Source organism: Chanodichthys erythropterus, chromosome 22 (assembly GCF_024489055.1).
Source record: "Chanodichthys erythropterus isolate Z2021 chromosome 22, ASM2448905v1, whole genome shotgun sequence".
In the NCBI taxonomy this organism is placed as follows: Eukaryota; Metazoa; Chordata; class Actinopteri; order Cypriniformes; family Xenocyprididae; genus Chanodichthys; species Chanodichthys erythropterus.
Window position 1 is genome coordinate 30076680 of NC_090242.1, and position 27832 is coordinate 30104511.

The following is a 27832-nucleotide window of genomic DNA, read 5'->3' on the forward strand; positions in this document are numbered from 1 at the left end:
AAATCACAGCCAAATACTTGGATTGCACAATCCTAAAAGCCCGCCCACCGCAGCTACTTAACTTCCTAAAGTGAAAGTGTGTAGACTTTCTCCAACTCTTCAGTTTCAGCAAGCTGTAAGTAGACTTTTGTTAATTCATGAACTCAAGATGCTCAGCTAGCTTGGGCATGCTAATGTGTCATAATTGTGACATAAATCTAGGACAGAAAAGACAGAAAAGAAGGATGAGGATGTTGTTGAGGATATATATATATATATATATATATATATATATATATATATATATATATATATTCCTATAGATATTTGTTTTATACTTAAAGTAGAAAGTAATGTATTCTTTAAAAAATGAAGTCAAATTTAGTCTCAGTTCATATTTTCTTATCCTGAGTGTACTCAATAATTTGTATGTAATAGAACATGTATAGATGATATTGGACACATTCTCCCCAATACTTCTATTCTGGAGCTGAATTCAATTAATTGAAAGTGCTGATACAAAACCAGAGCAAAGCACTACAAAGACCCCTTTATAGTAAGTCTTACGCAATAGTGACATAATGAAAAGTTCTGCTTTCCAAGTTCCTATGAACTAAACAGCTGCTTTCATGCGAACAGCAGAGCACCTGAAACACGTCATCATAAAAAAAACAACTACATGTAATCAAGTTAGCTTAAGAACATAAGCATTTTCTGCTCATTTTAAATAGCTTGCAGGAAACAACTAACTGATTGTAACTTTCAGCAGATTGCAACTTTCCACATTTCAAGATTAAAATGAAAGCTAAAAAAGCAAGTTGTAAATAAATCCATATTTGTTTTGCTGTGGAAAGGCAAGATACCTTTAATAGTTTTGATTTTATTTCTCCAGAATGTGTTGCAACTTGTGATTACACAAAATGACAGCTATTGAAGGAAACCCACAGACAGTGAGACCCCGCAGATCAATAGGTCTCTTTAACAATATCAAGGTAAGGTTCCAAAAACAAAGTTCTGTCATGAAATTCTAGAGGGAGCAGGCTGATAGGTCCTTCACTTAATCTGCTTGCATTCACATCATTCTCTATAGGGCACTGCTGATATCAGTAGCCAATGAGCTTTCAGAAACGCTATATTGTACAGCAGCAGCATGTCTTACTTGTTCACACACACACACACACACACACACACACACACACACACACACACACACACACACACACACATATCATATATATACATATATATCTGTGAAAATGTGAATATTTTTAATAAAATAAGAGGGATCATACAAAATGCATGTTATTTTTTGTTTAGTACTGTCCTGAGTAAGATATTTTACATAAAAGATGCTTACATTTAGTTCACAAGACAAAACAATAGCTGAATTTATTAAAATAACCCTGTTCATAAGTATGTGAACCATTGGTTCTTAAAGGGATAGTTCACCCAAAAATGAAAATTTGATGTTTATCAGCTTACCCCCAGGGCATCCAAGATGTAGGTGACTTTGTTTCTTCAGTAGAACACAAATGCTGATTTTTAACTCCAACCGCTGCCGTCTGTCAGTCAAATAATAAGAGTGATTGGGAACTTGAACAATAAGAGTCGAAAAAACTTCCATAGACAAATCCAAATTAAACCCTGCGGCTCGTGACGACGCATTGATGTCCTGAGACACGAAACAATCGGTTTGTGCGATAAACCAAACAGTATTTATATCATTTTACCTCTAATACACCACTATGTCCAACTTCATTCAGCATCCGGTTAGTGAGGTCTGATAACGGAAGTGATGTCTCGCACTCATTGAAGTCTATGGGCGAGACATCACTTCTGTCATGAGAACGCGTTTTTTGACCTCACTAACAGGATGCTGAACGAAGTTGGACATAGTGGTGGAAATATTTAGCATCTTATTTTATATTATTTCTAAGTAGGATGCATTTAAGATAAGTTTGTACAACATTTGTACATTTCAGGCTTATTTCTGCAAAGATATTTAGCAAATTGTTGATCACTTCATGTGTGGTGCACTTGGAATGGAACTTTTTTTAACCAGATTGTTAATAAAAAGAATGTTACTTAAATCAGATTGTAGTTAAGTTTTTTCAAGGTGACTAGTTAAACAGTTGAAAAAAAAAAAAAATCATGAATCGGTCAATCGTTCTGAAAAATCAAGATTTTATTTTTTTGCCATATCGCCCAGCCCTAATATATATTGACAGTAGCAAATCCCATACTTGCTCAGCAGCAACATAGCAGATTTATTCCAAACATATCCTTTACCATGCCAAACATATAAATATCCCTAATTATATACAAATGTGACCTTTGGGAAAGCTAACATTAACTAAGCAAAAATTATTTAATATATAGGCCTATAAAAAAAGCTGTATTTAGGAGATTGCTACAGCTTAGCCTACCCACTGACACATCTTTTGATACATCTTACCCCTATTTAACATTTGATATTTTATCCATGAAGAAAACGGCACACTCTGTCTGTTGTCTAATGTTTATTATCAATAGTTTACCTATGTATGAAGTACAGCTCTTACAGAAGTCACTGTCAAACCAAGCACCTTTCTGTTTGTCAGTGCGGCAAATTTAATTTAGTTACTTTAATTACTTAGTTACTTTTGATGGAAAGTAATGTGCTACTTTACTTTTGCATTACTTTTTCTCATCTGGGATAGGCTTGCTAGTTTGTTTTTAATAACAACACAAAAAAGTTATATTTTTAACAAATGTAAAGGTCCTTTCCCACCAAAAGTGAGATGAATAAGCCTCAGGTTGAAAATCACTCCTGTACAGTAGAGGGCACAGCTCAAACAAACCTTTCAGAATTACAAAAGGATAGGACGCAGGAGAAGAAAGGTTAATACTCTCCCTGCGTTCCATTCGGAAGGGCTCATCCCTATGCCCTAATCCCTTCAAAGGGTTTACCCTCTGGAGTGAGAGCTTCGAAGGGATGAAGGGTGTAGTGGTCAAAAAAACTCTTCTTTTGGAACGCACTTCTGCATCATTTTAACGAGACAATCAAAGAGCTGCAGATTGTGCAAGCTGCGCTTTTTGTTTAACGTTAGTTTATTTATTTATTATAGGTTTATCGCATATAGGCTATATTGTATCTATGTATTTTAAACATTTGAATGGACTGATAAAGGGAGCTGTAAAGTATTTTTGTTGAAGTACAATGTCGTCTTGACCATAATGATGTACCAAATCTAACTTGTATAAATATTACAATAGTATAGAAAAATACTATACATACATTTATAGTTAAAATCGAACTCTGAGCTTCATGTACCCATTCTGTGACGTCAAACAACTTCCCTGTGCAAAGGATAGTGGGGGCCTGAAGTGTCCATCAGTTGTACCCTTCGAAATCCTTCATTCCGAAGGGCCCTTTGAAGTGGCCAGTTTTGAGCACTTCGGTTTGGAATGACCCTTCAACATGGCGCGCATGATTATTTTCACTCCGAAGTGCCCTTCGGAGGGCGATATATCACGTTTGGAACGCACCGTCTGGCTGTCCAAAATCGCATATTCTCATAGAGAAGGTACTTATTTTACTCCAGTACTCCACGACCGCTAAAAAAGTACCTTCTATATATAGTATGTATGTGTGTAGTATGAATGTAATCTGAACGTATTACATTCACCATGCTGTCATTATTACTTGACCTTTTAGCGTCAGTTGCATCGCTTCACTGCCATTCACAAATCCTCTCCTTTGGTCTCATGGGATAGTAAAGTGTCCATCGTATGCACACATCAGAATCTCAGATGAAGTAGTACGTCATCTGGGTACTTTTTCCCTATGCTTTTATGAGTACTGAGAATTCTGACATACTACTTATGTCAAATACTGTTTTTCACCTACTATATAGTAGGGAAGTATGTGATTTCGGATGCAGCCTCTTACTTCAGCAATAAAAAAAAAAGAAACATGTTGTTTATTTAAAGTCATTTTTGCTTAGTATGGTTGAATTGGATCATCGAAGGTTAGCAGTAAATACGTTGGTTAATAAAGTGAGTTTAAATACATAAAGTATATTTGTTTTAAAACAAAGTAACTTGTGTTACTTATTTGAGAAAGTAACTCAGATAGTTTGTTACTTTGTGATTACGTAACTCACGCTACATGTAACCCCCAATACTGGTCACAATATATCAATGTAACATGACACTGGGCATCTAATCTACCTGCACTGTGACATGATTTGCCAGTCTACAGGTTCGGTAGTTTTTTGTTTGTTTGTTTGTTTGTTTGTTTTAAAAACAGTGTAAACACTGTAAGAATTTCTTCAAACCTATCTAAGCAGTGATGGAAGCTTCTTTTAACAATGCACTATTTTATTAGAGGTGTAACTAAGTTAAGTTTCCTGACTTTAGATTTGGCCAGGACAATATTAATTTCCCTATATTCACTGCACATCCTTATATTGTTCTTGTTTTATGTTTATCTCATTACTACTGTTACATGTCCGCTGTTTGTGTTTCTTAGTTTGACCTAGTTTTCCACATTGTTTGATTAGTCATTTACCTGTATCCTCTTAATTACCTTGTTAAGATGCTTTTTTGTTGAAAAAAAAAGGTGGCCCAGAGTTCCTAACAACCTTGAACATACAGTGCTTCAGTTTCTAGTGGCCACATAGAGACCAACATACTGGGAGAGCAGAACTCAGCTGTGCGCTAAAAACCCTCATACAGGGAAGCACAAACCAGCCTAGGGCTGAAACTCAGTAGGAGGTTAATTACCTTGTTAAAATGCTTTTTTTGTTTGTTTTTTTTTTTGCTTCATGTATTTAGTCTCTCTGTTCTCCGTCATTCTTTGTCCGTTCTCGTCTATGTTAAGGCACATTATGTCTGCTTCCCTGAGTTTTCCTGTTGTACATATTTGGATTAAAAATTATATTGTTTGAATCTTCATCTTTTTGTGCTTCCTGCCAGCACCCGTGACAACTAAATGCTCTGAAATAGCTGTACAGCAAATAATAACTACTGATAACTACTGCACAGCTAAAAATCCTATTATCCTATTAACTTGAACAATCAATTTAAATTTGTAAGGAGACAGCTTAACTTGGCTTGAACACTTAAAACTAATTAAAAGATTAAAGAAAATCATCTTTACAATAAATAACAACACTAACAGAGCTAAATGTCTCCAGTTACCTATGTAACCATAGTTCCCTGAGAACAGGGAACGAGACTCTGCATTTGCTTCACGCTATGGGGAACGTCCACCTGTCCAATGTCAACAAACTCCAATCCTATTGGCCGGCGACAGCCCATGACGTAATGGGGCGTATCCCCGGAAGTATAAAAAGGTGCGCCTAGTGAAACAGTCAGTATCTTAACTACCTCGGGTCGGCGGTCACGCCGGCGATACCACCGTGTTTTTTTTCTTACCAGTGTGAAAGAGACTCAAAATACTTTGTCAATGTTGCACATACAATTAAGAGCTATACATCATTTTAATCTGCCACGCCCATGGAGGGAGTACTATTCAGAGGCAAATTCTGAGTCAATACATTCATACATCATCTCAATTGTGCATTTATTGTCTTGAAAAGTGTTTATCTGGATGTTATAGTGATATCTGGCCTCTGTTAGTTCGGTTAGTTCCTGGATTGTCACATGGCCTTTTCTTCTTTATATGAATTTGTGGCCTAAAGGTGTACAGAGCGCCCACCGGCTGCAAGTATGAATTGAAACAGTATCCAGCATTCATAGTGATGACAATACATATTGAATAAATATTACTCTTCTGTATATAAAATTGACATAAACAAATGAGAATCCATCAATATTTCTCAAAATGTGCATGCTTTTAAGCTAAAACCCTATAAAACCCTATATGAAATGCCATAGAGCATCACAGAAATGCATTATATTTTAAAGTATATAATAGAATACCATTATTTTAAATTGTAATAATATTTCACAGTATTGCTGTTTTTTTCTGTATGTTTGATTTACACCATGATGAGCTTGAGACATGATCACAGAGGGGTTTTTTCACAGCCTACCTGACTGAAAGAGCTCATTATTATGCAAGTCATTTCAGGTCATTATTATGTGATTTTTAAGACCCCAGAGGGTTAATTTGTCTTGAAGGACTGTTCAGCAGGCAGCCCGAAACATGGCAAGGAAACACAGAGTCTTGTTTCCTGTTCTCAGGGAACTATGGTTACATACGTAACCTGAGACGTTCCCTTTCGTAAAGTGAAACAACTCAACTCTGCATTTGCTTCACGCTATGGGGAACGAAATACCCATGCCGCCATGCTTGAGGGGAGTGCAAGACAGGAAATGGCTAAGAAACATAGAAATGGCTCCAGAGGAAAAAAAGAAGCAACTCACCCTTGGGTCGCACAAGGCTGTAAGTGACAGCATTCCCTACGGCCAAATAGCCCAAGCTGAGCCTAAAATAGGCTTTCCGTAGAGAACCTACCAAGTAGGGATGTCCCGATCACGTTTTTTTGCCCTCGAGTCCGAGTCCGAGTCATTTGATTTTGAGTATCTGCCGATACCGAGTCCCGATCCGATACTTAATAGCCTACATAAAAAAGAATAAAGAAGAGCAAAAAAACAGATCCAGGAACAGTGCTTTTCAGGTTTTTCAGGTATTCGGTTTTCAAATAGTAATCAAATATAAAATATATATTATCTTTACTGTATAAAATAAATAAAGATTAATCATTATTGAAGTTACAAAAACTATTCAGTCAAGAGCAGTGAGTAATTTCTTTGTTATTTGTTGTTTGATTTAACATTAAATACAGGCAGCAGGAATAGTTGTTTTCCCTTTAAGACATGCACGATCCAGTACATATAGCCTACTGTTCCACATGCGCTGTCTTTCTCGGCTAATATACGTTCACTTAAGACATAACCGACTATGTTTGCTAGGATACTCGCTAGGACGGGCATGTTGACATAATTTTTGTATGAATGTGGCCGCCGAAGCGCAAGGCGTGAAAGAGAACTCAGTATTTGCGCGCTGACTGGAATAAGCGCGTGCGCGCTTCGGATGAGCGCACAGAAATCTTCTCACAGCGCGTGCGAGTTCTCTTTCGCGTCTTGTTCTTTAAGGTTTAAATCAGCAAGGCTTAAACGAGTTAGTTTAAATACAGACAGCAACGTGTGCAACGTGTGTCAACACCCGGGTGATGACGGCGTAAATGACTGGACATTAGAGCAGACGGCACTCGCAGTTAACAGTTTACAAAGAGTGACTGTTTTGTCCACGCTTTCTGATTATCGTTGTTGTAACGTTTTGCGCATCCATCGACTGAAACATATATTATCTGAATTCTGTCTGTATTCCAAGTTGCTATTTTAAACAAACCATATTAACCAATAGATGCGTCGTCATTCGAGATGGACCGCAGTGCAAGTGCGGTCCGTAAGTGGAGAACCGTATGGTTCGATTTTTTACAGAGAACCGTTGCACCCCTAATACATATATATCCGAGTCCTGATCGGGAGGTAATGTCCGATTCCGATCGAGTCTGAAACCACATGATCGGGCCCGATTTCCGATCATGTGATCGGATCTGGACATCCCTACTACCAAGGCTCTCGCTCTGGCTTCTGGGACCAAATTTTCAGAAGAAAAGTGGCCCTTTAAAGGAAATGTGGCTGGGGAACCGCAAGGAGCAACAACAACATCACCCCCACTGCCACCAGGGAGGACAACTTGGTTTAATAGACAAAACTTAGTCTTAGCCAACCCTGTCTGAATCACAGAATCTCAAAAAATGCATTCTTCAGAGAAGAGAGCGAGTAAGAGCGACTGCAAAGGGGCAGTAAGCAAGTCAAACCCATGCTTAGAGTTGGGCATTCTGGAGAGCAGAACTCAGCTGAATGCTAGAAACCCTCATATTGAGGGGAGTAAAATCCACTCAAACCTAGGATCTACTCAGTGCCTGATTATTTGCAATGAGGAGGAGAAGAAGGAATATAACCAAACCATTAGGAGGTTACATTATCACCTGGGGCCCTGGCCAGCCAGAGATGTACTCTGTAAAATACTTACAATTCTCTAAAATGAGAGGAGTACACCAAAGACAATCAGTATGTCCAAAAAAGGTGGCCCAGAGGGCCTAACAACCTTGAACATACAGTGCTTCAGTTTCTTGTGGCCACATAGAGACCAACATCCTGGAGAGCAGAACTCAGCTGAGTGCTATAAACCCTCCCATCGAGGGGAGTATGCTTTCGCTCATCCTTGGATCTACTGAGCGCTTGATTATTTGCACTGAGGAGGCTGTCCCTCATAAAGGAAAGCACAAACCATCCTAGGGCTGAACCTCAGGAGGAGGCTACTGAAGGCCTACTACCCATGAACAGCTTAGGGAACTAAGTACCATTACACAGACAACCCAGCAGGGAAGCACAAAGTTCAAACTAACGGGTAGACCATACTGTGGGCAAACAATAATGGAGGCCATAAAGGGGGCCTACCTAATTCATATGGATTACATGATTCACATATGAAAATTATATTCCCTCATACCCAAGGAATATGTATTAATTCACACAGTACTTTCCATAGGAACATCTACCTAATACAATCCAATGAGCAGTGTACTTAGTAAAAGAACCTTTTACCTCTTAACACAGGAGGAGTACAACATACGCCATCAACTGCTAAAGAAGGCCTAAGTGGCCTATGACCTCGGCAGAAACGTAGCATTAGCTCGTGACAGTGTTTGAGGCACCAACAGGGATGATTAACCACCCCGTAGGAGGTTAAATCATCACCTGGGGCCCTGGCCAACTAGAAGTGCTTAGTCAGGAAGACTGATAATTCACAGTAAAGGAATTATACTACCATAAACGCTAATATGTCCATAAAGGCAGCCCTGAGGGCCTAAAAAAACTCTAAGACAATAGCGTTAGTCTAGCGGCCGTAAGGGTTCTAGGAATACACAAAAGTTGTAATCAATTAAAAAACCTAGACTCAAGAAGGCTAATGTAGTTAAAACCGAACTAAGTAAGGTTTTACCACAAATAACCCAACCCTGAGAGGTCAACAACTCAGAAAGTACTCAGAAGTAACTTCAATTCTACTGAAGGAGTACACAGCTGAACTCCAACATGCTACATGTGAGGCCCGTAGAGCCCTTAGCATACACGTGGCATCAGCCAGTGGTGACCATAACCATACCAACCGTCAGGCCATGCAAATTATTTCTTAATGCAAATAATGCCAACATACTTCACGAGAGGCCTGCTAAGGCCTACTCGAAGAGGTGGTGCATGGCTCATGGCAGCAGTGGTTTTATACAAGCATTATGCCAACATATCCTCTAAAAAGGAGGACTTGAAGGGCCTACAATTTCAGAAACAAGTGGCAAACAGCTCGATTGACAGTATAAACACAAAAACTGAGCCAACATGCAAGCTAGAAAGGAGGCCTATACGGGCCTACGCCATTATATACAGGGCCTACCTCATTATAACACCAACTATATACAGCTGAATATACTGGTACCAAGCTCAAAGGGAACCAGCTCTAACCCACCAAATTGTGAGATAGCTAACTACAACCTGAGCTATAGTCTACACATTCCAACAGGCAATGAACCCTAACAAAGTGACTACAGGGAACCAAACGCCAACATGGTCTAGGGAAGGCCAAGAAAGGTTAACTACCTCAGACAGACATGGGCATTTACCTGTGACAGTGTAAAAAACTATGTGAGCAAACACATGCTACTTAAAAACAATGCTTAAAGGAAAAGCTGAAAGAACGCAAAGGTTGTGTGTGTCCTCCGGTGTCAGAAACCTCGGACACGGGTCAGCACACTTCCTAAAGTGTTTCTCCTTGCAAACATTCTCAGAAGACATGTTGCTTTCTTACCGTTTGCTGAATAACAATGGCTACACACAACAGTCCCAAAAGACAAAAAGATACTGACTGTTTCGCTAGGCGTGCCTTTTATACTTCTGGGGTCATGCCCCATTTCGTCATTGGCTGTTGCCGGCCAATAGGATTGGAGTTTGTTGACATTTGGCTTTCGTCACGGAGTCACGTGGACGTTCCCCATAGCGTGAAGCAAACGCAGAGTTGAGTTCCCTTTCAAAAGGGAACTGCAATGATTCTTTGCCCACTGACTCCGAAATATGTTTTTTTTTTTTTTTTTTTTGCATATTTACAGAATGTTTACTAAAAGGTATATAAATTTATCACTTTTTTGTGTGTTTCAGTTTTTTGTACTGTGTCATGGGATGCTACAGCTTTCTCAGCTCTTGGTGTCTGGTTATCTGAAGGGGTCCATAACCACTATTGAGAGACGATATGGATTTTCTAGTCAGATGATGGGACTACTTGCAGCCTTTAATGAGGCAAGAATAAAATGCTAACTTTGAATGGTGCTAACACAATATCATGAACGGCCTGAAGGCAAATCACTTAATTTCAGGTTGTATTTGGCACCTGTTAGCACCTGATTAGCAATTATTTCATTATTAAATCTGTATGTTCATGCACAAAGTTTTAATATGAAATGGTACTGCATCAGCAAAGACTACTATTAACTATATCTGATCATGCAATGTAAGTTTTGTTGTTATTAAACAAAGGTGGGGAACACGGTTCTTATCGTGTTTGTGAGTTTCTTTGGGAGTCGTGTACATCGGCCGAGATGTATTGGAATCGGAGCAATGATTGCTAGCATGGGGGTGTTCCTTATAGCACTACCTCACTTCATTGATGGAAAATACGACTACACGGGCATCAATAGCAGTGAGTGAGCATTTTCTTTTAAATTAGCCATTTTTTAGTTGTACTTAACGGATTGTATTTAACCTGTATGTATTTGTTGCACAGACAAGAAAGACAACTACTCGGGTATTTGCCAACTGGATAACAATTCCTCTGAGGAGGAATCTAATCAGAAATGCAATCAAAACAAAACTGGCAGTGGAGTGTATCCAATATTTCTACTGGGCCAGTTACTGCTGGGCATTGGCGGTGTCCCCATACAACCTTTTGGGATTTCCTACATAGATGATTATGCAGAAAAGAGGAGTTCACCTTTCTACCTAGGTTTGATCAAATATTAAGTTTTGATTAATCATTAATTCTCAAAATACAGTGGTTCATCAAATTTTGTCTTTTTTTTACAGGCATACTTTTCGCAGTTACTGTAATTGGGCCGGCATTTGGCTACATGATGTCATCTGCCGTACTTCGTTTCTTTGTTGACGTTGACAAGATGTCTTTAGGTGAGTCTTATATGCCATGTCTACACCTTCATAAATGTAAAGTCACATTTACACACTTTACTGCACTTAAATGGCATGAGATGCCATTATAAATAAATGCTAAATAAATGCTTATAAATACTTAACATGTTAAGACGAGTGCATTTTGACAACCTATACAGATTTTAAATAGAATGTTTGACCTCAAGATTCAACATGTTTAGCAATGTTGCTTGGTGTATCAAACACAGATGGGAGCTTTTAGTAAGCTTGGCTTCATGCCTCTCATATGTGAGAGATTGATGATGAATGAGCTGTTATTTACACTTTTCAGGAGAAATAGATTTGGAAAATGATGACCCCAGATGGGTTGGAGCTTGGTGGTTGGGATTCTTGGTAGCTGCCACCCTCCTTCTCCTGACTTCTTTGCCATACATGTTTTTCCCTAGGAAGATGTCCAGAGAGGTGATGTATATCACAGAGCTCATCTTTGGCCTTTTTGATTCTGTACATTTACTAAATTTACAAAAAAATGTGTAAATTTTGACTAATCAGTGATGATGAGTTTGATATAAAGCAGTTGAATGTGAGTTTTTTTTTTTTTTTTTTTTTTGCTGTCATTTAAGATTCTGGCATTGTTCCTGAAGCACTCTTGGGTCTTTCACAATATGTTTTAAAAAACTAAAAACAAGGAAAGAAACTTGAGTCCCAGAGGAGCTTGTCTCAGCCTGTTCTTGCCCCTCTTGCTTAACTTGATTAAATAACATGCTAACCTCTCATAAAATACAAAGTGTGTGCTCTATTCTTGAACTAAATGTTTATTTTCTGAATGTTGTAAATGAGTATGTTCAAATATCAGATGCTAAAAAAATTAAATAAAAAAATGATATAAAAAAGTTTTAGGACAAACAGGTTAAGATGGTTTGCTGTTGTAAACCAGTTTACAATATGTATCTCTCAGGCTACACCACAGATTTTTGCACTATGAACTTGATCATATTATTGATATGGTATTTCAAAAACAAATTTAGTTTTCAATTTTCTCAGGAAATCGAAGAGGCACCTGCTGAGCCATCAACAGAGAAAATGGTGTGTGGAACTGACACGACGGAAGAGGTTTCTCTTACTGAGTTCCTAAAAAGTGTGTTTGCCATTTTACCTATCAGCGATTTTATTCATTTCAAATTAAGTACAAGAAATGTTTCCAAGTTTAGATGACAGACATTAACCTGGGGGAGTTTAATAAAAAATAAATTGTCTTATTGTTGCCTGCTGATAATGTTGTTCATTTGCATGCTGCCTGCATTGTTTTAGCAGCTAGTTCAGAGATGATACCATGAACTCACCCACAAAATCTCATTGCATTCAACATCTGGTCAAACTGGATTTTGGGTAATTAATGAGTAGGATGCAGGTTTATGACCTACTTTAGAACTTAGGATAGGATTACTCTATTTGTTAAGTCACACTACATTAGGACCATAATGAAACAGAAATGAATCAGAGCCAGATTCAAAAATATCATCTCTTGCATTTGTAATGCTTCTCATGCTAAGTAAAGCAAAGGAACTTTACGCTATGTATTTTGACCTACTTACTCAGATTGAGATGTCTGACTAAAAGCCAAATAATGACGTATTGTCTTAGCTACAAATTAATAATTCAAATGTTCTTTTCCTGTAACAGTTGTTAAAAGTTGTGAACTTAGCACATTTGTTCTCAGGAAAAAATAACCCTCTCCATATATTTTGTTACACAATAAGGTGTGTGTCCAATCAAACTTTGATTGGACACAAGTTTTGGAACTTGTGTATTATGTCTGATAACATTCCTGATGATATTAATACTGTAATTTTAGTGTTTGGTTTTTAAGGAGATTGCAATGTAAAACCAACTCCGAACCACTGACTTTTTTAAATTTTTAAGATCAATTTCATGAATCCAGATTGTTTTATTAATCTACCAGAATATAATGTTCTTGTCTTCATGGATGTTAGTTTTGTGCTATGATGTACAATTGTTTTAAATAGTTTAGTGTCTCTTATCTGTCCTAAGGCTTCCCCAAAATCGTCATGAGGACTCTGCGGAACCCAATTTATTTGTTGGTAGTGTTGGCTCAGGTGAATCTTGCTGCCATGGTTGCAGGACTGGCCACATTTATGGGCAAATTCATAGAGAAGCAGTTTGCAAAAACATCCTCCTTTTCCAATATGATGATAGGTAAGTTACTGAAAGAAACTAAGCACGCCTTTTTTTTTTTTTAAAGGCCTTTATGCAGAAAGAAATTATTTTTCTCCACCAAAACCATATCAGTATGTGCTGTTTGTTTGAGGCCAGTGACAGCCTATCATATTGTTCAAAGGTACAAATTACTAGTTCAAAACTTTTACTGCTACTAATCCCACACAATACAATATGTCACTATAACAAAATCTGATTCAAAGGCAAAGTCCTGGGAAATAAGCAAGGCGAGATTGTATCTTTTTGTCTGAGACAAGCATGTTTCACTATTTATTGTTCACTTGGATTAATAATGGAATGTATTGTACCAAGGTTTTTCAACCCAGGGACCCACCCAAACTCTGTCAACCCTGAAGAATTAAATAGAGAAATACATTAACAAATATTACTACCTTACATGCCACATAAGAAGTATATTTTTACATTTTAAAATAAAATCTTTTATATATAAAATGTTTTATATATCTGTTTTTTGTTTGTTTGTTTTCACAGGTGGCATAAATATTCCTTCAGCCATGTTAGGCATAATGGCTGGAGGGATTATACTGCGCAGATTTGGTCTGTCTGTCAGGTCCTCAGCGTTGATGTGTACGATAGCTGTTTTGGTTAGCGTTATGTTCGCAATTCCACTTCTCTTCCTTGGCTGCCCCACACAACAAGTTTCTGAAATGAATGTGTGAGTTGTGTTTGGTCCTCACATGCCTTAAATATTGTGTGTTTTCAGTGCTCTCATGCCTCATAACTCAATTTTGGCTAAAAATTAATCTGACCACATAGTTTCTATGAAAGAGAAATCACAAGTGAGTTTTGAGCTATGCCATCAACATTCATAGTAAAGATTTATGAAACAATTTTATGAGAAGTTGATGATTCAATAAAATGTGATAGAACCCTAGCAAAAAATTAGGGAGAAATCTATTGAGCAATATTGTTTTCCTTTGAAAGGGAGTGACAGCAAAAACACACAGATATGAACAAATATATAAGATTGTTGATTAACAGTTGCCAAAATGTGGTTAAAAATTAATTAAAATTTAATGGGGTTAAGCCCTGTGATATTAGTTTAGACAGCATGACTTCAGCATCTTGTTCTGTCTAATCATTGACAGCTGTTTTCCATTACAAAGTTTTGCACTGCAGACTGAAATCATCATGGCCACTCATACATTCCTTAATGGATTTGCAGCAGTCTTTTTTATCTTCATGTGCAGATATTTATGCTCTTTGAATGCTTAATCCTCCTGACCCTGTTATATTCATTAATCTTTTGCTTTACTTTGCTTATTTTTTCCCACAGTCATGACTTTCAACAGTGTAGCAATGCATGTTCCTGTCCTGAAGAATTATTCAATCCTGTGTGTGGATCAAACGGAGTAGAGTTTCGCTCTCCGTGTCATGCGGGATGTAAGAAAGAAATACGCAGTAAAGACAGTAAAGTTGTGGTAAGCTGTTTTTACTTCCATTACTGGATATGCGTGGTACTTTCTTAATGATACAAGGGGGGGGAGGGGCTGACAGTAGGAGCTCTGAAAGAACAGTACTTGGCTTGAAATAGTTTAAAGAGGTGAAGGAGTTTATGTGAAGGATGAAGAAAAGTAATGACTTCCTGAACTCAGTGGAGGTTTAAAATTATAGTTCACCCTAAAAAGAACAGTCTGTTAACATTTACATTTGCCCTCACTTCATTACAAACCTGTATGATGTTTCTTCTTCTTTGAAACACAAAGATTATACACGCCACTGACAGGACCACATATATCATTACGAGAGTGAATGAAAACCAGAATAAGAAGGTTAAGAATAAAGAGGAGCTATTTAAAGGTTTGAAATGTTTAAAAAGAATGTGTAAAATGTAAAAGTGAATGTATCTGAAGTTGGTGCCATACATATATTTTAGACAAAAAGACATGACACGAGACCATAGAAATAAATGCAAAAAGATACTGACAAAGCCAAATCCACCATCTCGTGAATATAACCTAGGGACATTATAGTTATTAATACAGACGAACTTCCCCAAAAAGACCCACTACTATAAAGAAAGAAATAAAACATAATGCATTACTTAATTATAAGTAAAACAAAACAAAATGTCTCAATTAAAACAGTTTAAATTAAAACTACTATATACCACACACACCCACAAAAAAAAAAAAAAAAACACTTTTAGATCTATAACACTTTAAACATTTACACAAACCAAACCAAACAATAGCTCAATGTATCAAGACTTGTTTTAAGTGCATACCGACAATGCTGTTGAAAGCAGACTGCGGGGATGAGGACACGGATACATTACTATATAAACATAACACATGGGGGAAATAACTCAGTCTCAGCTTTCCAGAACAAATCAGCAACCTCTATACATGTAACAACCTCTGCCCATTCGTAAAATAGATCCACACATGGTAGCAGCCAGAAAAAGGGCCCATATTTATGTTGGATTATGTGTCTAAGATCATAATAGGATGGTCATTTGACTATTTAGATAATTCACTTTTGGAAAGCAAATAAGAATTATTTAAAAATCTACCTGTGTTTCACAAATATCATGTTTGGATCAAATTATTGTACATTTCCAATCTGTAAAATGCTTACTTAAAGGGTTAGTTTACTAAAAATGAAAATTCTGTCATTAACTAACCCTTTAATGCGTGTGTCTATCTACATATGTGTTTGCTTTTTCTTACATTCAAAGAGTTTCATGACCTATTTTTGCCATATAAAATGAAGAAGCCCAAACACTTCCTGCATACTTTCTCATTTTAATTGCTCTCAAAACAAACAAAGTTTTATCCTGATAAGTATGATGGTTAACTTCCAGGCATGGATATATGCTTTAGACAAATGTCTAAACGGCAAAAGTTCTTTGATATTGTTGCTGGATTTATAGTTTGAGAGGTTCCTTAGAAGCTGTCTAAAGTCTATGTTACTCATTTATAATGCAGCAGAAACATAGTTGCTTGTTTATTACTTTATGACTTTACTACCTAACTTTGGAACAGGTTTATCCATATAAACTTTTTTTTTTTTTTTTTTTTTTTTTTTAATTCCTTGCAAATATGAGACTAACAGCAATGGTTACAGTAGTGGTAAATAAATGGCATCAACTTTTCAGTATCTGACATTGAATCTCCTTATATCTCCCACAGAACTACACAGACTGTGGATGTTTTAAATCAACTGATTTTCCAGACTTTGCGTCACCAGGACCATGTAATAATGGTTGTAATAATCGCCTTATTCCCTTCATGATCCTGTCCTCCATCACATGCTTTGTGGCTTCACTTTCACATACTACATCTTTTATGATGATCCTCAGGTATTCCTTTTTTTTTCACTGCAGTGCATGTAAAATATGATCTGTTTTGAAATTTACTGTCTAATGTCACTTTATGTTGAAATATTTACTTATTTGAAAAGTGGAGAATCTTCATGATTGTAAAAAAGGGTTGAAAATAGCTTATATGGCATTATGAATATCTGTCATTTTTGTAGAAATATCATAGGTCTGTTACAGAAAATATACGGACAAATATTTAAAATTAAAACAATTTGAATCAGGTCTGACTTTAAATATATGTTTATATGTTTTATATTCATACTCTTCATAAAGTATTGCATTATGGTTTTAAGGCAGGTGTTTTTAGGTGTAGTGAGTGATAATGTCATGTCATTTAAATTTAGAAAATCAAATGCAAAATACATGTATGTGAAGAACATTAATGGGATTAATGTTGCTACTTTAAAATCTATGGCAGTGAACATTGTGGCACGTGTTTGAAAGGAAGGGTGATGAGGTGAACTCGCTTAGCAGGTTGCAGCTTGTTGTAGTGCAACACTTGCATAGTTGCTACCTATGGCATACTAAAATGTTTGTATAAAGCTATAGCAATGCTTTAAAAAAATATATTAGAGCAGTGAACTTCATTAATTATAATTTATGAACATTCTTTCCTTTAGTGCAAGAATTATGCATGAAATCAAAATTGCAAACCTGTAAGAAGTTTGACCTATTAATCACTGTAATGACTAATGTGTTAATTTATTTTGTCTTTTAAAGCCAGATATGTTGCTCATCTGTCATGCATTTATTCCCTTAAGCTGTAATACATCATAGTATCATTCAAACATAGTCAAAAACCTGCCTGTGCAGGCCCTGTCAACATCATGAAAAACTGCCATCAGCATAATAACAGACCACAGCCTCTTAAACCACCCTTAGTTTTGGAAAAAGCCTCAAGGGATATGTTAAAGATGACATTTATGAAATGGAAGTGACATGTCATATTCATATGCAAAATGCCGTAAAATTATATATAAACTGATGGGTTATACTTTTTTCAATAATCTACTTTAGACATTCTACTAACTATAAGTAACTTTGTAACTACATGTCAACTTATTAATTAATTTGCAAGTTCATGTCAACTAACTCTCTTTAGAGTATTAGTAGACTGTTAGGAAAGGGCACGGGCATGTCAGACTATACCATACCACCTGTCTAGGAGGTTAACCTCTGGCCTTGGGCCTAGGGTAAGGAACATGAGAGTTAAAGAGGTGTATAGCTCATGGAAATTATTACTGTGTCTTTTTGCAAGAAGGCCATATGCCTTGTTCAGAGACTCCATCAACCGACACCCTGGTTTTACATTGCAGTCTAGTTGAGGGATTCCATAACCACTAGAGGTTAGACACAGATGTTTTTTGTTAGAATCCTCTCTTGTCCTCTCAGATACCATCTTGGAGACTAGAGAAGGACTTGATGATGATTAGACTTACAAAACTAAATTGCAATCCATATAGGGGGTTTTGTAATTCTTCTAGTGTTATGGTTAGTAGAATAAGTTGACGTACTTGCAAATTTACTTAGTTAAATATGTTTTTGGGAGCTTCAAAGTAAAGTGTTAGCAGATATTAAGCAGACATGTACTATAGTTGCAAAGAATGTCTAAAGTGTGCTATTAAAATAAAGTGTTACCAACTGAAGTTTTGACTAAATATGTTTTGTTGGCTTTTGTTCAGGACTGTGACTCCAGAAGACAAGTCTTTTGCCTTGGGAATTCAGTTCATGCTGTTTAGAGTACTCGGTAAGCAAAAGAAGTCAATCAGGCAGAACGGACATGTCATAATTTGACAATACATGTTACAGCCAAAATATGAGGTACTGAGTTCAAGTGAACAAAAGACACAAGTAGTAATCAGAGCCTTGGTTCAACAGTTCACACGTGTGTTAAGCCATGGTGCTCATGAAGTTAATACAGGTTTAAAGGGATAGTTCACGCAAAAATGAAACTTCTGTGATTAAGTACTCACCCTCATGTCGTTCCAGACCCATAAGATCTTTGGAACACAAATTACAATATTTTTGATTAAATTAATAACATTTTTTTTTATCCTCAATAGAAAGTAATGAAATCACTAGATTCAAGGTCTAGAAAAGTTGAAAAACTTTGTTAAAATAGTCAATGTGACTACAGTGGTTCCTTAATAAACCTTAAGATAATGAAGTGGCGAGGATACTTTTTTGCGCAAAAACAAAACAAAAATAACTTTATTCAACAATTTCATCTCTTGCCTGTCATTCTCCTACGCTATTTACATACAAGCTGTTCACGAGAGCAGCACAACACATTTGAGTGATGGTGACACAGGAGCCGGCCAATACTGAGCTGGCGTTCTGATGTAGAACACGGAAGCGCTGGATGTAAATAGCTTAGGAGAATGACAGTGGAGAGATGAATTGGTTGAATAAAGTTTTTTTGTTCTGTTTTTGTGCACAAAAAGTCACTTCATAACATTAAGGTTGAACCACTGTAGTCACTTTGACTGTTTTAACATTGTTTTTGCTACCTTTTTTGGACCTTAAATGTGGTAATTTTGTTGCTTTCTATCTCGAATTTCATCAGAATATCTTAATTTACATTCTGAAGATGAACAAATGTCTTACGGGTGTGGAACAACACAAGGTTGAGTAATTAATGACAGAAATTTCATTTTTGCGTGAACTAACCCTTTACGTCTGACCTGCATACACTATCTACAATGATAAAATAAAAAGTGATGATGTTTTGACATAGGCCTACATTTTTTATGGGCATATTCAGACCTGCCCTGTTTAGAGTTATCTGTCTTTGTTTATGTAACAAGTTTTCCCAGTATTGTGAAAGCTGTAGTGATATCTTTTAAAAGAAAGAAAAAAAAAAAAAGAGTAGCCTAATATCTCAGAAACCATCATAACAGATATCATATCATTAACAGGAATAGGTGTGTTAAGACAATATTTTAGTTTTTATAGTTATGAGTCTCATGGTCTTTTATGTTTTAACTCATGAAACTGTGAATGGTAAAGATTGTCACAGTGATTATATTTTACACTGAGGTACTTGCAAGTTTATTAACAATTAACTTTTAATTCCTGACAGCATTCCTCCCAGCACCAGTGCTGTATGGCCGCGCAATTGATACCGCCTGCCGTTTGTGGGGAAAGAAATGCAAGACGATGACATCATGTCATTACTATGATTTAGACATGTTCAGACACAGGTAAAATTTACAATTACACTGCTATGAAAAGTAGTGTGCCTTATATTGTATATATTAGTATGACTTTTATATATATATATATATATATATATATATATATATATATATATACAGACACACAATATATATATATATATATATATATATATATATATATATATATATATATATCTCACTGTAATCTTGGAATTAATCTAGATTAAAATGGCTCATTTGAATTCTGCCGAAGACATTCAGAATATGTGAGCTACCCAAAAAATGACTAAAAGTAATCTGCCATTTTGTCCGACAAAGCAGTCAGGAGTTAGAAGATTAACCTCGGTGGAGTTAAACTTGAAAAATTGTGTGTACTGACATCTTTCTCATGTTCATTCATGTTTATTTGATGCTATAAATGCACTCGTAGTAAGAGATGATCGGTTTACGAGCCTCTTGAGCTGAAGCGCTACAGCAATCTGTCACGACCATGGTCACGACACATTAAAGAGCCACAAAACGGTTTTTATTGTTTGAATTTCTTTAAAAAACTACACAGTTTTAAAACTGGGACTTTGTTTAATATCATAAGTAACCTGCTCTGTCTTGTCTGTCGACGTGTTGTCAGTATCCTCTTTGCTCCGTGATGCATTTATCACTGCATGTGACGTGACAGCGCCATGGCTTGTCGGAAAAAGCAACAGTAACTAAGGGGGGCGGGTCTTTGTGAAGGGTCAATTCGGCTAGGTATACATCCGCGCTCAAATATCAAGGTGAAAGTCATCATAGCTTGCGTAGTATAGACCCAGCTCCCAACCCAACTTTGAGAATACATTAATGGCGATATATTTTTTTTTTATCGCCCCATAAGAGTCTTATGTTAACGCAGCACGTTAACACCGATAACGGCCCACCACTAATATATATATATATATATATATATATATATATATATATATATATATATATATATATATATATATAATTACACACTGCTCAAAAAAAATGTAAAATGAAAACACATCAGATCTCAATGGGGAAAAATATCATGCTGGATATCTATACTGATATGGACTGGGTAATATGTTAGGAATGAAAGAACGACACATCGTTTGATGGAAATGAAAGACACCCCGAAAATCAAAGTGAAAAAAATGATGCAGCAGGCTTGTCCATTTTCTCAAAATGGTACTCAGTAGTTTGTATGGCCCTCATGTGCTCGTATGCATGCCTGACAGTGTGGGCATCACAGAGCTTCTGACAGTCTGAAGTGCAACCTGGCGGCATCAGATGGACTGAAACATGATTTCACAGAGGTGTTTTATTGGCGCTAGTGGCGGACCGGCCCATTCTGGTGTTCAATGGCAAATGTCAATCGAGCTCCACAGTGCAGAGCAGTGAGCAAAGGACCTACTAGAGGATGTTGGGCCTTCATGCCACCCTCATGAAGTCTGTTTCTGATTGTTTGGTCAGAGACATTCACACCACTGGCCTGCTGGAGGCCATTTTGTAGGGCTCTGGCAGTGCTCATCCTGTTCCTCCTTGCACAAAGGAGCAGATACTGTTCCTGCTGATGGGTTAAGGACCTTCTATTGCCCTGTCCAGCTCTCCTAGAGTAACTGCCTGTCTCCTGGAATCTCCTCCATGCTCTTGACACTGTGCTGGGAGACACAGCAAACCTTCTAGCAATGGCACGTATTGATGTGCCACCCTGGAGGAGTTGGACTGCCTGTGCAACCTCTGTAGAGTCCAGGTATCGCCTCATGCTACCAGTAGTGACACTGACCCTAGCCAAATGCATAACTAGTTAAAAACAGTCAGAAAAGATGAGTAGGGAAAAAAATGTCAGTGGCCTCCACCTTTAAAACCATTCTTGTTTTGGGGGTCATCGTTGCCCATCTAGTGCACCTGTTGTTAATTTCATTAACACCAAAGAAGCTTCAACTGATCAACAACCCCCTCTGCTACTTAACTGACCAGATCAATGTCCCACAAATTTAACTGACTTTATGCTATTCTGATTAAAAAGTGTTCCTTTAATTTTTTGAGCAGTGTGTATGTGTGTGTATATATATATATATATATATATATACACACACAATGTATATAATATATATGATTAATGTAGCAAATTAGCTCAAAGTGGAAATATTAATATTGATTCATAATTTATTATGATTATTAATTGTGATTATTTGAAACAGTTAATCAGATCAACTTGATCACTTTCATTCTGTGAACACTCAGTACTGATTATTAATTAATTCTAAGAGAAGGGTATTTTTCATGGCCATAGAAAAATAATTATTTCTTAGCATTTACAGCACTTAGAGCTGGTATCAAAATCTAAATAATTTAAGAGGCATTTATTGCAGACAGTAAGTCAGAACCAAATATGTATTGTGCACAAGTTTTATTAACTAAATCATGAACACATAACTAAACTAACAAACACATATTTACAATAGCACAGCTCTGTAATTCATTAAATTGTCAATACTTCATATCTTTGATGTGGTGGACAAGCCTACTGTTAAATATAATGGTAAGATGCTACAAACCTGATTCCAAAAAAGTTGGGACACTGTACAAATTGTGAATAAAAACAGAATGCAATGATGTGGAAGTTTCATATTTCAATATTTTATTCAGAATGCTACATAGATGACATGTCAAATGTGTAAACTAAAAAAATGTATCTTTTAAGGGAAAAATACGTTGATTTTAAATTTCATGGCATCAACACATCTCAAAAAAGTTGGGACAAGGCCATGTTTACCACTGTGTGGCATCCCCTCTTCTTTTTATAACAATCTGCAAATGTCTGGGGACTGAGGAGACAAGTTGCTCAAGTTTAGGAATAGGAATGTTGTCCCATTCTTGTCTAATACAGGCTTCTAGTTGCTCAGCTGTCTTAGGTCTTCTTTGTCGCATCTTCCTCTTTATGATGCGCCAAATGTTTTCTATGGGTGAAAGATCTGGACTGCAGGCTGGCCACTTCAGTACCCGGATCCTTCTTCTGCGCAGCCATGATGTTGTAATTGATGCAGTATGTGGTCTGGCATTGTCATGTTTAGTAAAATGCAAGGTCTTCCCTGAAAGAGACGACGTCTGGATGGGAGCATATGTTGTTCTAGAACTTGGATATACCTTTCAGCATTGATGGTGCCTTTCCAGATGTGTAAGCTGCCCATGCCACACGCACTCATGCAACCCCATACCATCAGAGATGCAGGCTTCTGAACTGAGCGCTGATAACAACTTGGGTTGTCCTTGTCCTCTTTAGTCCGTATGAGATGGCGTCGCAGTTTTCCAAAAAGAACATCAAATTTTGATTCGTCTGACCACAGAACAGTTTTCCACTTTGACACAATCCATTTTAAATTAGCCTTGGCCCAGAGAAAACACCTGCGCTCCTGGATCATATTTAGATATGGCTTCTTTTTTGACCTATAGTTTTAGCCAGCAACGGCGAATGGCACGGTGGATTGTGTTCACCGACAATGTTTTCTGTAAGTAATCCTGGCCCATGTTGTGATTTCCATTACAGTAGCATTCCTGTAGGGTGACCATATGCGCCATTCTCCCAGGACGCGTCCTGTCCAGGATTTCTAAGTTGCATAAAATGTCCCAGTTTTGGTTTTGTTTTCATATTTGCGGAAGGTAACGACTGAAAAATAATTTGACCAATAGCATGCATTATACATAATCAACCGATCGTGGCTTGCAAGAAGGCTGGATCTACAGAGAATGGTCAAAACATTGCAAATACAACAACATTTTAATGCATTGCATGAAGACTGTCAATAAGAACAGTGGCTTGCACAGACCTCCATGTAGAAATTGCGTTCCGGGGGCACATCGATAAGACCACTTTCACAATTAAAGAGGCAAGGGCTCAAGCCATTTTAGGCAATTTAGAAATCCTGGACAGGACGCGTCCTGGGAGAATGGCACATATGGTCACCCTAAATTACTGTATGTGATGCAGTGCCGTCTAAGGGCCTGAAGATCACAGGCATTTAGTATGGTTTTCCGGCCTTGACCCTTACGCACAGAGATTGTTCCAGATTCTCTGAATCTTTAGATGATATTATGCTCTGTAGATGATGATAACTTCAAACTCTTTGCAATTTTTCTCTATGAAACTCCTTTCTGATATTGCTCCACTATTTTTCGCCGCAGCATTGGGGGAATTGGTGATCCTCTGCCCATCTTGTCTTCTGAGAGACACTGCCACTCTGAGAGGATCTTTTTTTACCCAATCATGTTGCCAATTGACCTAATAAGTTGCAAATTGGTCCTCCAGCTGTTCCTTATATGTACATTTAACTTTTCCGGCCTCTTATTGCTACCTGTCCAGACTTTTTTGGAATGTGTAGCTCTCATGAAATCCAAAATGAGCCAGTATTTGGCATGACATTTCAAAATGTCTCACTTTCATTTGATATGTTATCTATATTCTATTGTGAATAAAATATAAGTTTATGAGATTTGTAAATATTTATTGCATTCCTTTTTTAATCACAATTTGCACAGTGTCCCAACTTTTTGGAATCGGGTTTGTAAGTTACCTATTATGAAATATAGAGTATTATATAAACAAAGGCAATTGACCAAAAAGTCACACATACATGGGTAAAATGATAAATGATTGAGTGAATCCGGAAGTGGGAAACATTAGGAGATATGGGGAAGAGTCAAAAACCCAGAAAGAATGTTCAGATTCATTACAAAGTTAACAAACGAGGTTTACAACTTCAACTAACTAGCAGCAATTTATTATATCATTCGATACTTGCATTAGGCCTAAACCATTTTGAAGAGTGTCTGGATACACTGTTGCCGTAGAAAGTCCTGAGAATTCAGTCCGATGGTGCTGAAGTTGCAATCGACGTCTTCTGCGTTGAATGAAGAACCGATGACAAACTTGCACAGTTAGTTTGAATCTTAGTGGAAGATTCCTTTTCTCTCCTAGTTAAGCACATGGCTGGAGTGCAGGGCAGGTATACAGGCCTTGCAGGCCCACAGGCAGCACCCCCACAGATGCAGTTTTGGTTGGATCAGCAAGAGAGAGAGGTTGGAGCATTGTGCTCTGGCTTTTAAGATCCAGGAGAAGTCACACCCCTAAAGGGTTGACCTAACCAATGAGATGGGTATGATTTCCGAGCGGCAAAATTCCTCCTGTGGGAGCTTTTACAACCGAGCATGATTACTGGGCTGTGTGGATTTGTGTCCATTTATACTCCAATTGATGCAACAAACACACACTGCATCCGATGAGGAAGTCACAAACATAAAAATACAAGTTGTGAAATGAGCATTAATTTGATAGGAGACACGGTATACCAAGGGTTATCTAAACTAATAGTTCACTCATAAAATGTGCGTAAAGCAACATGCAGTGAAAGAGCCCCTTTACAAGACAGTTATAATCATACACACATCGTTCTGGGATGCATGTTCATTTATAGATCAGTTCATCTATAAGTGGGCATAAACATTTGGATGAAAACAGGATATGTGTCAGTAGCCATGGATTCTGTCTTAAAGGGACCGTAGCCTATATTTGTCATGTTAATAAAACAACAAAATATATTAAATAATTGTATACATGGTAAATAAACCTACTGTATCTGAAAAACAAGTCTTAATTTGTATCTCTATAGTATTTGTTGTATTGTTGGTAATTTGTTTGTAAATTTCTTTTTATTTAACAACAATTATATATATATATATTGGTAATTATGCCCTTTGAAGGTTAAGCCGAGTTCAGACTGCACGATTTTAGCCCCGATTTTGGCTCGCCGACAGGTTTTGAGAAATCGCCGACAAATGCCCGAAATCACAGGCAAATCGGTGCTCGTTCAAGCGAGTGACAATCACGCAGTGTGAATGAGCAAAGACGTGATCTGAGAGAATCGCAGACGACTCGCCGACGCCCATGAGATATTTGGCATGCTAAATATCTAGACCTGTCGGTGGTTCAAAATCCTGCTGTGTGAAAAGTGTTCTGACTGAAAAGTACATCAGCGATGACCGACAGCCAATGAGAGAGCAAGATACAGAGCAGCGGGGAGTCCGGGGAGGAGTTACAGACCACAATATCAGTGAGAATTGCTTTGTTTCAGATAAACATTACAATTCTATCAAACAGAACCAAAGCACAAACATTTGCTTGACCACAGCAGCACATTGAAAAGTTATGTATTTACCTCTAACTCTCGTTGCAGAACACACAATCCGTGTTCCTCACATCTCCACAACCATTTCCTCCTCCATATTCTTCTTGTCTTTTTCTTGTTTTCGTTGCAAAATCAGCGCACAGGCAATTCGTATTGCAAGCTTCTTGTGGGCTACCATTTTTAATAATAATAATAATAATAACTCCGGTCTTACACGCGTGATATCGCGTTGTTTCCTTGTCACATCTCGCGTGTGTTTGGTTGTGAAACGTAGTTTGCGTGCCAAACAGAGTTGTCGGCGATTCTTCCTTTTGTAAAGTCATGCAGTGTGCAACCTTCTGTCGCCGATCCATCGTGCAGTTTGAACACACCAGTGACTGAATGCTGGCCAAGATAGTCCTACATTCATTAGTTCACTCACTGTGTTGTGCTTGGAAAACAACATCACCAAAAAAAAAGAGAGAGAGAGAGAGAGAGAGAAAGAAATTAATAAATGTATAGGTATCGGCGAGTACTAAAAAAAAAAGTATCGGTACTCGTACTCTGTCCTTAAAAAATGGTATCGGTGCATCCCAGTTGATATATTATCAAACCAACTAAGGCTTCTTCTTATTTTCAGCAAGGTAAACTTACATATGTTAAATACTTTTTGGTTCACAGATTCCTTGGACTCCAGATATTCTTTATATGTGGTGGCTTTGTCTGTTTCTTCCTGTCTTTTATGGTGCTTCGGAGGATAAATTCAACTCAGCAACGGAACGAGAAAATGAACAACCAGATCAAAAGTGAAAGTTCCCAAGAAATGAAAGATGTCAAACAGATGGTTAGCAAATCAAATGGACACTGCAATACACAAAGTGTCCTTAGAGAGTGAAGACAGAAGTGAATAGAATGATTGGAATGTCTACTTGTGGGGTTGAAGTTAGTAAGGCTTAAGAAACATGGAGTTTCCCAGCTTACCATAAATGGAACTACTTAAACAGGACAGATTTCTGACACAGGACGAAACCAGACTGTGAACACACTAATTTCTACATCAGTCAAACATAATAATGCAAGGAAACAAAGTCCACTTTAAAATACATGTTATTGTTTCTGTATTATCTCTGCCAGTAAGCCTGAAATATTTTCCTTGCCTTTCCTTGGTTTATACGTTTTGTTTGTGAGCAGTCATTTTTATATGCTGACAATGAGAAAATCTGAGTAGTGTTATTTGAACGTATTACTTAGTGCAGACAAACAGCCAAGTATGTCTATATATAAGAAAAAAATGTTGTTGTGGTGCTTTTTCTTAAACTGTGACGTGTTTATAACAAGCTCTTTGGTCATTTTTGAAAGCACATTATTTTACCTTTTTTTTTTTTTTTTTTTTTTTTTACAATTTAAAATGTGCTACTGATTAAATGTTCAAATCTAAGGTGGATGAATTCATATTAGAGCATCTGTAAATTTTTATATGATTTGTTTTTTATTTTATTTTACTATGATACATTTATAGATAACCAGTCACATGATCATATGTGGAATATACCTTCACATAAATATACTGTACATGTGTTTAATCAAGATTTTATATCACTTTTATACATGTTGTACTATAAGGCTAAAATGAAAATACACATTTAAAATCTCATAAATGGCTTGCGTAATGTGTTCTGACTGAACTAAAATAC

At 37.1% G+C, this 27832-nt stretch overlaps 1 protein-coding gene across 1 annotated transcript; it reads left to right on the plus strand.

The window, feature by feature from the left end:
• slco2b1 (solute carrier organic anion transporter family, member 2B1) lies at nt 1-27536 on the plus strand. The gene is made up of 15 exons (XM_067375463.1): nt 1-115; nt 872-971; nt 10210-10347; nt 10585-10747; nt 10832-11050; nt 11131-11229; nt 11543-11673; nt 12256-12349; nt 13264-13428; nt 13942-14125; nt 14747-14891; nt 16605-16774; nt 18478-18542; nt 19878-19998; nt 26820-27536. The coding sequence occupies exons 2-15, from the start codon at nt 900-902 to the stop codon at nt 27031-27033; spliced, it is 1980 nt and encodes a 659-aa protein (XP_067231564.1). The 5' UTR covers nt 1-115; nt 872-899; the 3' UTR covers nt 27034-27536.
• The last annotated feature ends 296 nt before the right edge of the window (nt 27537-27832 follow it).